Raw genomic sequence first — 13312 nt, forward strand, 5'->3', positions numbered from 1 at the left:
CTACTTTTATGTGTTCTATTACTTCAGTTATCTACTTCTCTTGTTGATTCCTTTATGTTACCAATTTAGTTTATGAATTCCTCTTGTTTCCTTTAATCCATATTAATGCAATTTATGTTTCATGTTTCTTATTGTTCAATTGCTTTGCTATTGTTAGTCTTAAATTTTACATTCTCTCATTACTTTTCTAGCTTTTATTTTGTGCCTCCCAAGTGTTTGATAAAATGTTTGGGTGGATTTTAATTTACTTTTTATGTTCTTAACTTGGATTGATTAATTAGAGACTCTTGAGTTATCAAAATTCTTTTGTTGATTGGTGAGTGAGACTTGCTAGTTGGCTTAGGCTTCACTAAATCTAGTCTTTGATTAGGACTTGTGAACTTAAGTTGATTTTACTCACTTGACTTTCTTTCATTGTTAGAGGTTAACTAAGTGAGAGTAAAAGGCAATTACCATCACAATTGATGATGATAATGAGGATAGAAATTCTAATTCTCAATCCTTGTTAGGACTTTTCTTAGTTGTTATTTTATTTCCTTGTTATTTACAATATTTGTTCCTTATTCCAAAACCAAAAAATATACTTTTCCATAACCAATTATAAGTGCACTTCCCTGCAATTCCTTGAGAGACGACCCGAGGTTCAATACTTCGGTTAATTTTATTAGGTTTGCTTAAGTGACAAATAATTTAAATTTTATTGAGGTTTAATTATCGGTTTAGAACCATACTTACAACGCACTTATTTTTGTGAAAAATCTTTACCGACATTTTTCCCCCATCAACACCCCAAGTCAACATCTTCTAGCTGATAGAATAAGCTCTTGAAGAAAGATTCAGCTTCCCGGCTAAGAGCCTCTGGATCCTTTTCTCACACACAATCCTTGAGAAGAGACCATGAATCTTATTTATCTTCCACCGCCAAGTGTCTGAACATGGAAGAAGTTGGTATTTCTGTCCTCGAACTTCACCCACTGTTCTCTGAATTTTTGAAATCAAAGAAGTTCCTCTTGTACAAGAGTGTTATTATAATCCTTAATCAATTGTTGTTCCTTTTGACGCATGAAAGAATCTTCCCTTTCTTCCAAACACTTCTGAAGATAATTAATTTGACGATCTAATTCATATTTCCTAACAACGATGTTACCAAACACTGTAGAATTAAACTCAAGAGAATTCTTCTGCACCTCTAAAAGCTTGTTTTGCACCCCTCTAAAGCTAGACCACCAATATTGTTTCACAATATCTCTGTAACCAGGGTGAGTAGCCCAAGCCGCCATAAGATGGAAGGGTCTGTTCCTTTTCGGTTGCGGGCACCCTTTATAGTGTACTAAGATAGGACAATGATCAGACTGTAGTTTATTTAGTATTTCTGCATATGCCTCAGGAAAAAGAGATAACCATCTATTATTAATACAAACTCGGTCAAGCTTTTTTGCCACCCCAGTATTGTTTTTTACCCTCTTGTACCAAGAAAAACGTCTCCTAATAGTCTTCAAGTCAAACAGAGCACTATTCCCTAAAGAATTGGCAAATTGATAAGCATGTCTACTCAAAAATGATAACCCTTAGTTTCATGAGAGAAAAGAACCTCATTAAAATCACCGAGAACAATCCAAGGACCTTGAAAAGACAAAGATTGAGCTACCAGGTAATCCCAAAAAAGACCTCTAGTATTATGCTGAGGACTACCATAGATACCACTACACCTCTAAATCACATTTTTAAGATGAACTTCGATTGTGACACACTGGTTGCAAGCACAACCAATTTTCAGCAAGTACCTTGCATTGCAAAAAGGAACTAGATACCACCCTTATGCCCAACTGCCTTTTCTATACCCATAGGATAGTAACTAAGTCTTTTTTAGAACAGTTTTAAATGTTGAAAGGGAGAATAAGTCTCAATCACAATTAAAAAAAAATTCTAAATTTTCTAACAAGATCCTTACAATTCACCTAGGCTAACTTATTAGAAGCACCCAATTAATATTCCAAATTAAGATATTTAAACTATCCATTAAATATAATTAATAAGAGAATATCAAGAAACAGGTGAAATTAACTTGCACTACCAACCTCAGTAGAAGACTTGTCCCCTGAAACAGAACAACTCAGGCCTCCATGAACTACTGCCTTTTACTTCATTATGATGCACATTTATCCCGAGCTACAATCGACGAGATTAGTGGCAGTGCAACGCTCTCCGTACCTCCTTATACCCACCTTTTTAGACATTGATGGAATGCCAAAATCTTGGACCCCACTCACAAGAACTAGCGGTGCCATTACTCCCTTCTCAGGCTAAATCATGGTTGGACTCTCAAGGACCAGAGCATCCCCTGCCGCGCCTCCAACCGGCAAATTTTGCAAGGATGCCGAATGCAGACATTTCTTGATGGAGGGCCTTCTCGTTGCTGGCGTATGGGTAGATGATAGCGCATGCTGCTGGGTTGCCTCATGCCCAATCCGGACTCTTTGCTTTCTGAATCCTCGTAAAAGCTGAGGTTTGGACCTCTGGTGGTCACCCGACCCAAAATGGGTTTGATTGAAACCTTGGGCCTTCATTATTAAATTGTGGCCCAATTTAACTTTTCCTTTCTTCAGCACCTTATGTCAGTCCGCTTCCCCCTCTTCACATGACTCATTGCCATTGGCCTCGTTCCACACGGAATCATCTCCAGATTTTGTACGCAAATTAGTGTCGTTATCATTGCCTAAATTATTGGTCGGATCAACAGTTTCTATTTCACCTGAATTTTGAATTTTCGGATCTAACTTGTCGCCGCCTTGTGCCTCCCCTTGAATAGATTCAACCATCTTCTCTTTCTTGAGAATCTTACCTAGGCATTGAGATTTATTATGGCCATATCTTGCACAAAATTCACAAAGTAAAGTTAGACTTTCATACTCCACATCGTAAAAGACACCCTCTACTATGATATTCTTGATCACCAGCAATTCTAAATTTATTTGAACACAAGTACATGCATATCTCTCCCTCTTTGCCAGTTTGGTGGCCAAATCGAGTTTTATCAGGACTCTTATTCTAGTTGAAATACGTAGCATTGCCTGCTCTTGATAACACTCGATTGGGAGATTGGAGACTCGAATCCAAACTAACATAGAACCGAAAGATTGTTCGGGTCGAAAATCAACATCCCAAGATTTATCGCGACATAGTGACCCTCGATCAGCTAAGGCCCATCAAGCATGGCCTTTTCACGATCTTCAGCGACATCTAATTTCACCAGAATGTACCTAAATTCCACATCTAGCAAAGTGAAACCTCCTTTGATGCGCCATACTACCTTCAGCTTATGAGAAAGAGCTGTGTAGTTATACTTCCTGTCCAGGACCTTGATCACCAGGGCTTCTCTATAAGGTTCGGCCAAATAGGTCTTCACCTCTATGCTAAAGCTTATACTTGAGAATCACTTTGCTTGTCTATTATCGTCGCAATACCATCTTCTGGTAATGATCCGACAAGTGCAAAGTACTTCAACCTTGTTGTACCAATAACGTTATCTTGAAAAAAGACCTTAGGAACCTTCTGAAAATCATCTCAAAAAAGAGCCTCCTTATCACTGAAAGCACACCCACTCAAACTCTTCTCCTCGTGTTTCCCCTCACCCCCTCACGTGCACTCTCTCTTTCGCTCATTTTTTCGTTTTTTAAAAGAAAGAAGTTTGCTATCCATATTTATTCTTTGTTGTAATTATACGTGTAAAATTTTGTAGTGAAACATCTAAGTTTATATAAATAGAACAAAAAATTAGAAAAGAGTGAAAATAAAAATACAAAGAAAAAGGATAATGATAATAATGATATAAGAGAGTACTAACAATATGCATGAGATAGTAAAAATAACAATAACTACACATACAAACTGACTCCATCGTAATAGAAACTATTCCATGATAGGAATAACTGCATATGATTTTGGGCTATAGTGCATGTGTAAAATGGAAAGAAAGTATTGGACACCAAATTCCCATATTCCCTTCATATATTAGTATAGAAAATTTTCTTTATATATTGTTATAAATTAAACAAAATAAAATGTTAAGTTCAATATAAATTAAATAAAAAATGTCCAATACTCAGTATTATAGTAAAAAAATAGTTATTATGATAGAAACTAAAATTATCAATTTTACAATGGGATTAGTTAATTCAATTCATGACAAAAATAATAAAAAAATATTAAAATCTAAATTTATTAGATATTAAATAAAATAAAAAATATTCAATATTTTTAGAATAAAAATTAAAATATTAAAAAGAAATAAAAAAAAATTCATATATAAATTTTAGTAATTATACAACGTGACTTTGAAATAAGTTTAGAAAAAAAACTGAACAACATTTTTAAATTATAATAATAAAAATAAAATAAAAAGATAAAATTAAACACTAAATTCTCATATTTTTTTTATTTGTAGGAGTAAATGAAAAGATAAAATTAGACACCACATTTTTTCACATTTCGTTTATATATTATTATAGATAAGTCAATGAATCAAATTAGAGTACGTTCAAATGATAGAACTACTGGGAGAAAAAGGAAAGAACAAAGTTAAGGGATGTTTGTGTGCTGATGGGGGAGGTTTGAGTTTGACTTTACCTCAAAAGAGAGCGAGAGTTCCAATGAGTGGGACCCATCATTGGTAGCATCGGTTATCAGTATCTTCATTCTTCTTCTCAGTTGGTTGGAATCATCAGCATTCCATGATTTCTTTCTCCCTCACATACTTTCCAATGCCCCCTCCTTCATTTCACTCATACATGTCAACATCTATCTTCTATTTATTACCATTACACTTCAATTTTATTTGAATTGTTATTTTGTATCCTTAAAATTAAACTAAACTAAACTAATTATTTATATCATTTTTAGCCACACACAGGACAAGGTTCATTCTTGTGTCACGGTGGGTCCCTCCTAAGAATCCATCAATATTCATCATCAACCCACCATCTCCTATTTTATTTTATTAAATAAATTTCTTGCATTTCTTGTTTGTTGCTTCCTTACTCCTCACCTCCACTTATTAATTATTATTATTATTATTATTATTATTGACATCAGCATGAACTTGACAATTATAAAAGAGTGCACAGCACCAAATATAAAATAAAATAATAAAAACCAGAACTTGGAGTATCTTCAAGAATCTTTACATGGTGAGTTATTCCCTTCTTCTATCTTCGCTTTTACCTTGCCGGAGGACCCTCCTTTCTTCATTTTCATACAAAGGAACCGCATAGAAAAAAAGATTCCTTCAATTCACTCACTATAGCTAGAGTTTGGAATCTTGCACATAAAGTGTTATATTCTGAGTGTATAGAGGAGAATCTTTTCTTTTTTGGTGAGCATGGCCACCATGTTTCGCCTCCAACTTTCTTCTTTTTGTTTCCCCTTTTGCTTCGTCGATTAAGACTTTGCATCCAGGTTTTTCTTTTCAAACCTCGAATCTATTCTGTTCTTCATTTTTTGGTTTTCATTCTGATAAATCAAAACTTATATAATTATATATATGTATGTGCTGCTTTGACCTTAGCTTGCATCAGATTTTTAGTAGGAAAAAAGTAGAAACAATCATGATTCATTCATCAACTTTTGTTTTTTTCATTTGCTGACATTATTTGACTACTTTTTTGGCAGAAAGAAACTGTTTGAAGACTGAAGAAGCCGAAGCCGAAGCCGAATCCGAATCCTCTTACCTTGTGTTTTTGTTTAAGACAAGAAAGATTGTTTTGTTAGATCTGTTTTGGGAGCACCAACATGAGAGATGGTGGAGTGTTATCATCAGGTACCATGCTGGAACCTACTCCTCCTCCTCCTCCTCCTCCTCCACCACCACCACCACCAGCACCACCTCCTTCAGAGGTAGCAACAACAACAACATCAATATCAATGGACTATGATTACATCAATGAACTCTTTGTAGATGGTTGCTGGTTAGCAGCTTCTTCTTCTTCTGCTGCTGCTGCTGCTGCTGATGGATCTGCTGATTTCTATGTGCCAAGTCCTTCTTTTTCAAACCCCATATTTGATCCATTCTCTTGGCCTTGCTTGGATACTGAACAAATTGAATCCCAAGAACGAGAACGAGAACAAGAACATGAACATGAAAAACAACAACAACCACCACCTTTTAGCCATGACTTAGTTGTTGCTGCTAATAGTTGTAGCCGGAATCAGCAACAACAGTATCATCACTATGAGAATCAGTCAGTGGAAAACAATAATCCAAATCCTAATAATCCTTCTGAGTTTTTCAGAAGGTGGTGGATTGCACCAAGTTCTAATCCGGGACCTGGATCTTATGTCGTTGAGAAGCTATTGAAGGCACTCATGTGTATCAAAGATGTGAACAGAAACAAAGACATGCTTATACAAATATGGATTCCAGTTATGAACAGAGGAGGCACTCAGATTCTCAGAACCAATGGGCTTCCATTCTCACTTGAATCAAGGTCTGTGAACCTTGCAAAGTACAGGGAAATCTCGGAGGTGTACCAGTTCTCTGCCGAGGAGGATTCGAAGGAGTTGGTGCCCGGATTGCCAGGGAGAGTTTACAAGGAGAAGGTTCCTGAGTGGACTCCTGATGTTAGATTCTTCAGGAGCTATGAATATCCAAGAGTTGACCATGCTCAAGTCTATGATGTGAGAGGATCATTGGCACTTCCAATCTTTGAGCAAGGTAGCAAGAATTGCTTAGGTGTTGTTGAAGTTGTCATGACTCAACAGAAAATCAACTATCGCCCTGAACTTGAAAGTGTTTGCCAAGCACTTGAGGTTTAATTTTCCTCCTCAACTTTCCTTATGTGTTCTCTTTTATTTGCATAATGAACTTCTATTGTGTTGTAAATATCCTAAGAAAACTTGAAACTTGTGCTTGCTAGCTTTTTCCTTTCATCGTGCTATTGCTATTTCTGGAGGTATAATTAATTTCTATGAAACTCTTCTTTCAATATCATCCTTTTCAAACAGATACTTTTATGACAAATATGATGTTGTTTACTTGTGATTGAATTTTTCTATTTTAGCTATTCAAATATAAGATTCATTTGTTAGTTTTAACTATTGGAGGAAATTTGTTATTTTGCAGGCTGTTAATCTTACAAGCTCAAAACTTCCAACTATTCAGAATGTGAAGGTAAAAATGAAAAAAAAAAAAAAGAAAAATCATCTGAGAGTAAAGATTTTTAATGAACTTGAACTTCTCAATTTCCTTATGATAACTGAACTGTTCCATTTTTTTTTTTAATTTTCAGCATACATCATGTGAAAAGTCCTATGAAACTGCATTGCCTGAGATTCAAGAAGTATTAAGATCTGCATGTGAAATTCACAAATTGCCATTGGCACAGACATGGATTCCATGCATCAAACAAGGCAAAGAAGGATGCCGGCACTCAGAAGACAACTATCCACACTGCATATCTCCAGTGGAGCATGCTTGCTATGTTGGTGACCCTTCAATCCAGGTCTTTCATGAGGCATGCTCTGAGCATCACTTGTTAAAAGGCCAAGGTGTTGCCGGCGGAGCATTCATGACGAATCAGCCTTGCTTCGCACCCGACATAACTTTGTTAAGCAAGACAGACTATCCACTTTCTCATCATGCAAGGATGTTTGGATTGCGCGCTGCAGTCGCCATACGCTTGCGAAGCATCTATAATAGTTCAGATGACTTTGTTCTTGAGTTCTTCTTGCCTTTGGAATGCATTGACAATGATGAACAGAAGAAGATGCTCACTTCATTGTCATTGATCATACAAAGGGTTTGCCATAGCTTGAGGGTTATATCAGATAAGGAATTGGAGGAGGAAACTGATTTTTCAGTTGAAGAAGTGATAGCTCATGAAGATAGTGGCACTTTTGCTAGTGCTGCAGCGTGGCCAGAACCACTGCAGAGTCAAATTGTTGCTTCATTGGGTGCTCAAGAAAAATCAAGTGAAACTATGGGGACGAGTTTCTCCGACCAAAGGCAACAACAGCAAGAGAGTTCTGTTTTGAAAGGGAACCTTGACTCTAATGGGGAGTGTTCTACTTATAATGTCGGGAACTTGTCAAGTAAAACCGGAGACAAGAAGAAGAGCAAAGTAGATAAGACTATCACTCTGCAAGTTCTTCGCCAACACTTCGCCGGAAGCCTAAAAGATGCAGCAAAGAACATTGGTGGTAAGTGCTGTATTCATATGGAAAAATGTTTGCGCGACTCATTTTTTGTACTCAAAGAACATTATTTTGTGTTACACCTTTGTTCTAGTTAATACAAATCTTATGGTACTTTGTCCTTATGGAATCATTACTTTGCAGTTTGTACTACAACGTTAAAAAGGATCTGCCGGCAACATGGGATAAAACGTTGGCCTTCAAGGAAGATCAAGAAGGTTGGTCATTCCTTGCAGAAGCTTCAACTTGTAATCGACTCGGTCCAAGGTGCTTCTGGTGCATTCCAAATAGATTCCTTCTATTCAAAATTCCCAGACTTAGCTGCTTCTCCAAATCTATCAGGAACAAGCCTGTTCTCAAATCTCAAGCAATGTGATAATAATCCAAACTCACTAAGCATACAGCCGGATCCTGGTTCGCTGAGTCCGGAAGGCGCATCAAAATCGCCGTCCTCTTCTTGCAGCCAGAGCTCGATTTCTAGCCATCCATGTTCCAGCATGGCTGAGCAACAGAATCATCATCTCACAAATAATAATTTTGATAGTAGCAAAGATCAAATGGTGTTATTGGTTGGAGAGAATTCTAGCGGCGATGGCTTGTTGAAGAGGATAAGAAGTGAAGCAGAATTGAAAAGCTTGAATGAAGATAGAGTAAAAATAGTCATGCCAAGATCGCAAAGTCAAGAAACACTTGGTCAACATAACGTTCAAAATGGGCACCATGGATCATTGTCAAGAACCAAAAGCAAAGGGACTCAAAAGGAGGATGCAGCTTATAGAGTGAAAGTAACATATGGGGATGAGAAAGCAAGGTTCAAGATGCCTAAGAATTGGGGCTATGAAGATCTTGTGCAAGAAGTTGGTAGGAGATTCTGCATAAGTGACATGAGCAAATTTGATGTCAAATATTTGGATGATGATTATGAATGGGTGCTACTAACCTGTGATGATGATTTAGAAGAATGCATTGAAGTTTGTCAATCATCTGAGAGCACCACCATCAAGCTTTGTCTTCAACTCTCTAATACTAATCATAGTATGCGAAACCCTTTAGAATTTAGATAGCAATATTAGAAGTGAACCTTTTTTTTTCACCTGTAAATTATAAGATTGTTTGTCATATTGTGTGAATCAATCTTAGAAAGTTTGTAGTTTAAAGGTTCAACAATTCTTCTTTGAAGACATTGTTTTGGCAGATTATAAGGACAAAGATGTACATATATCCTTATTGCTTGAAGCAATAATCAAGTTCAACTTTCCTTAACTCTCAGTCTATCTAATTAGAGTTTGACCAACGAATTTTCTTAGTATCTTTTTTTTTTTTTAATACTTTACTTGAACGAAAGTTCTGGATGTGATTTATTATCATTTAAATGAGAGCATGTTAAGGGTTATCGTGCTTAAGTTTTGGATTGTTTGTCGATGATAATTAATAAATAATTTAGAGGCAAAGGACACCTGGGGATTTTGATATATAGAAATGACATCATTAATTAAAACTAATCATATTTGTTAGTTGTTGTTTCCAGCGCGACACAATCATGGCACCGCTCTTGTTTGCATCGCATTTCCACTGGATATATATAACGTGATCTTATTATCTTAACGATGCACTAACTACTATGAATTTTACTTAACATTACCTTATATAACAAAATTCATAATTTATATTTATTAAATCTAAAAGTATATAATTATTTAATAATGTTACGGCCTGGCCCAGGCCATTCGCAGGTCAACCCGACCCACTGATGACCTGATCCGAACGGTCGGGCACGTACAGCTCACTCAGCAACCCAGACACGCGTCATTGACAGCTCTCCACTGCAGTTGTGAGGAAGCTTCGAGGAAGGTGGGCCCTAACACGGTATAAATAGGGAAAGGCCTGCCCCTCCCCCAAGGTACGTAATACACCACTCTACCCCCTTTTTCGCCTGCACACTCTACTAACTTGGGTGTCGGAGTGTCTTCACATCGAGAGCTCGGAACGTCGGTCCATCAACTTCTCCTTCGCCACCTGACCTCGGGCTACATCCCACCGGATCAACTGAGAACCACTCCCGAACCGTCCGGTACCCGAGATACCGAACATTGGCGCTGTCTGTGGGGACGCCTGAATGGAGATCGTGCAAGGTCCAGGGGACCACGGCCGCGCGGCGGGCCGCGAGGGGGCAGCCTCCGTTGCCTCCCCCCGCGAGCGGTTAAGATCCCCTCCACGACGAACCGAGCCACAATCAAGAGCCCGTGAAAGACGCCCCTTCGGGGGAACGGGTAGCGACAGCGTTAGGATAATGCAAGAACTACGCCATAGGGTGCAGAACCTGGAACACCAATTAGCGGATCAGGAGCATCACCAAGAGACTTCTGACCCCGACTACTCCTAGTCCCCCGAAAGTCAAGGGAGAACCTCCCACCGAAGTAGTCGCTCCCGACATACTCCCGTCTCGAGATCGGAATCGGGAAGTAGCCGGGAGGACCAGGAACGCCCTAGGAGACGAAACGACACAATCATTTACGCCCGAGGTAAGCGAGCGTGCTTCATGAGGCGAGACCGCGAAAACGGAGAAGAGAGGCCAAGGGGAACACGACGACCCGTCATCATGGGCGCCACCCCATTCCATCGTTCCATCCTCGAGGTTCGGTTAGCAAAGCACTTTGACAAACCAACGGACATGAGGTATGACGGGACCCAAGATCCGCAGGAGCACCTCACGGCCTTTGAGGCCCGAATGAACCTGGAGAGAGTGGGAGACGAAGTAAGGTGCCGCACCTTCCCGGTTACCCTAGCAGGCCCTGCGATACGGTGGTTCAATAGCCTCCCGCAGGGATCCGTGGCCGGCTTCTCGGATATCAGCCGTGCCTTCTTAGCATAGTTCACCACCAGAATCGCGAAGGCCAAACACCCGATCAATCTGCTCGGCGTCACTCAGAAAACCGGCAAAACAACCAGGAAGTACCTAGATCGTTTCAATGACGAATGCTTGGAAATCGAGTGGTTAACAGACTCGGTCGCCAGTCTCTGCCTGACGAATGGACTCCTTAATGAGGACTTCAGAAAGCACCTCACCACAAGACCAGTCTAGACGATGCATGAGATCCAAACGGTAGCCCGCTGATGAGCGGATAATTTATACGCTTTTTGGCATTGTTTTTAGGTAGTTTTTAATAGGATATAGTTACTTTTAGGGATGTTTTTATTAGTTTTTATGCTAAATTCACATTTCTGGAATTTACTATGAGTTTGTGTGTTTTTCTGTGATTTCAGGTATTTTCTGGCTGAAATTGAGGGACCTGAGCAAAACTCTGATAAGAAGGCTGACAAAGGACTGTTGATGCTGTTGGATTCTGACCTCCCTTCACTCGAAATAGATTTTCTGGAGCTATAGAACTTCAAATGGCGCGCTCTCAACGGCGTTAGAAAGTAGACATCCAGAGCTTTCCAGCAATATATAATAGTTCATACATTATTCGTGATTAGATGATGTAAACTGGCACTCAACGCCAGTTCCATGCTGTATTCTAGAGTCAAACGCCAAAAACACGTCACGAACCAGAGTTGAACGCCAAAAACACGTTACAACTTGGCGTTCAACTCCAAAATAAGCCTCTGCACGTGTAAAGCTCAAGCTTAGCCCAAGCACAAACCAAGTGGGCCCCGAAAGTGGATTTCTGCATTAATTACTTACTTCTGTAAACCCTAGTAGCTAGTATAGTATAAATAGGACATTTTACTATTGTATTCAGTGTCTTTTGACCACGTTACATCTTTGGTCTCGGTTTTATTCCATTATTCATTTTAGGAGACTATTGATCACGTTTTGGGGGCTGGCCATTCGGCCATGCCTGAACCTTCATCACTTATGTATTTTCAACGGTGGAGTTTCTACACACCATAGATTAAGGGTGTGGAGCTCTGCTGTACCTCGAGTTTTAATGCAATTACTACTATCTTTTATTCAAATTCAATCTTATTTCTACTCTAAGATACTACTCATACTTCAACCTGATGGATGTGATGATCCGTGACACTCATCATCATCCGTCCCTATGAACGCGTGCCTGACAACCACTTCCGTTCTACAAGCGAAAGCTAGAGTGTGTATCTCTTGGATTCCTGATGCAAGATGCATGGTTGCCCTCTCCTGACAACCGAGCCCTCCATTCCGTGAGATCAGAGTCTTCGTGGTATAAGCTAGAATTGATGGGGGCATTCATGAGAATCCGAAAAGTCTAAACCTTGTCTGTGGTATTCCGAGTAGGATTCCAGGATTGAATGACTGTGATGAGCTTCAAACTCACGATTGTTGGGCGTGATGACAATCGTAAAAGAATCAAGGGATTCTATTCCAACTTGATCGAGAACCGACAGATGATTAGCCGTGCCGTGACAGAGCATTTGGACCTTTTTCACTGAGAGGATGGGATGTAGCCATTGACAATGGTGATGCCCTACATACAGCTTGCCATGGAAAGGAGTAAGAAGGATTGGATAAAGGCAGTAGGAAAGCAGAGATTCAGAAGGAGCACAGCATCTTCATACGCCTATCTGAAATTTCCATCGATGATCTACATAAGTATTTCTATCTTTATTTTCTGTTTATTTATTATTATTATTATTATTCAAAAACTCTATCACCATTTATTATCCGCCTGACTGAGATTTACAAGATGACCATAGCTTGCTTCATACCAACAATCTATGTGGGATCAACCCTCACTCACGTAAGGTTTATTACTTGGACGACCCAGTATACTTGCTGGTTAGTTGAGCGAAGTTGTGAAATTATGTTTAGACCATGGTATTGAGCACCAAGTTTTTGGAGCCATTACCTGGGAATCAATTTCGAACAACAATTTAAGTATGAATCACAATTTCGTCCATCACCCGCGAATACATTAATGACGAGGAAGTCAGCTGAGTTGTTGCCGCCAACAAACGGCAACCCTCCTACCCTCAACCCAGGCAGCACGGGAATGGAGAAAGACAGAAGGAGCGTGCTAGAGACGGCGGCCCAAGTAATGCACCCAGGCCGTTTCCTCGTGTGGGAAAATTCACCAACTACACTCTCCTCACCCTCCCCATCATGGAGGTTTACCAACAGATAGCTGAGAAGGGAATCTTGTCA

At 39.2% G+C, this 13312-nt stretch overlaps 1 protein-coding gene across 2 annotated transcripts; it reads left to right on the forward strand.

The window, feature by feature from the left end:
* The first annotated feature begins 4985 nt into the window (after positions 1–4985).
* LOC112705709 (protein NLP5) lies at positions 4986–9450 on the forward strand. 2 transcript variants are annotated; one of them, XM_025756619.2, is made up of 5 exons: positions 4986–5186; positions 5668–6804; positions 7118–7165; positions 7284–8193; positions 8332–9450. In XM_025756619.2, the coding sequence occupies exons 2-5, from the start codon at positions 5788–5790 to the stop codon at positions 9249–9251; spliced, it is 2895 nt and encodes a 964-aa protein (XP_025612404.1). In that variant the 5' UTR covers positions 4986–5186; positions 5668–5787; the 3' UTR covers positions 9252–9450. The 2 variants fall into 2 exon arrangements, with proteins under 2 accessions (XP_025612404.1, XP_025612403.1); XM_025756618.3 differs by having other exon boundaries at positions 5139–5454.
* The last annotated feature ends 3862 nt before the right edge of the window (positions 9451–13312 follow it).

The sequence above is a fragment of the Arachis hypogaea genome, chromosome 8 (assembly GCF_003086295.3).
Source record: "Arachis hypogaea cultivar Tifrunner chromosome 8, arahy.Tifrunner.gnm2.J5K5, whole genome shotgun sequence".
Taxonomy (NCBI): Eukaryota; Viridiplantae; Streptophyta; class Magnoliopsida; order Fabales; family Fabaceae; genus Arachis; species Arachis hypogaea.

Coding starts and splice junctions, on each gene's coding strand:
- LOC112705709 (XM_025756619.2), top strand. CDS start 5,788: ATGAGAGATGGTGGAGTGTTATCATCAGGTACCATGCTGGAACCTACT. Junction 7,166..7,283: donor CAACTATTCAGAATGTGAAG/GTAAAAATGAAA, acceptor TTTAATTTTCAG/CATACATCATGTGAAAAGTC. Junction 8,194..8,331: donor TGCAGCAAAGAACATTGGTG/GTAAGTGCTGTA, acceptor ATTACTTTGCAG/TTTGTACTACAACGTTAAAA.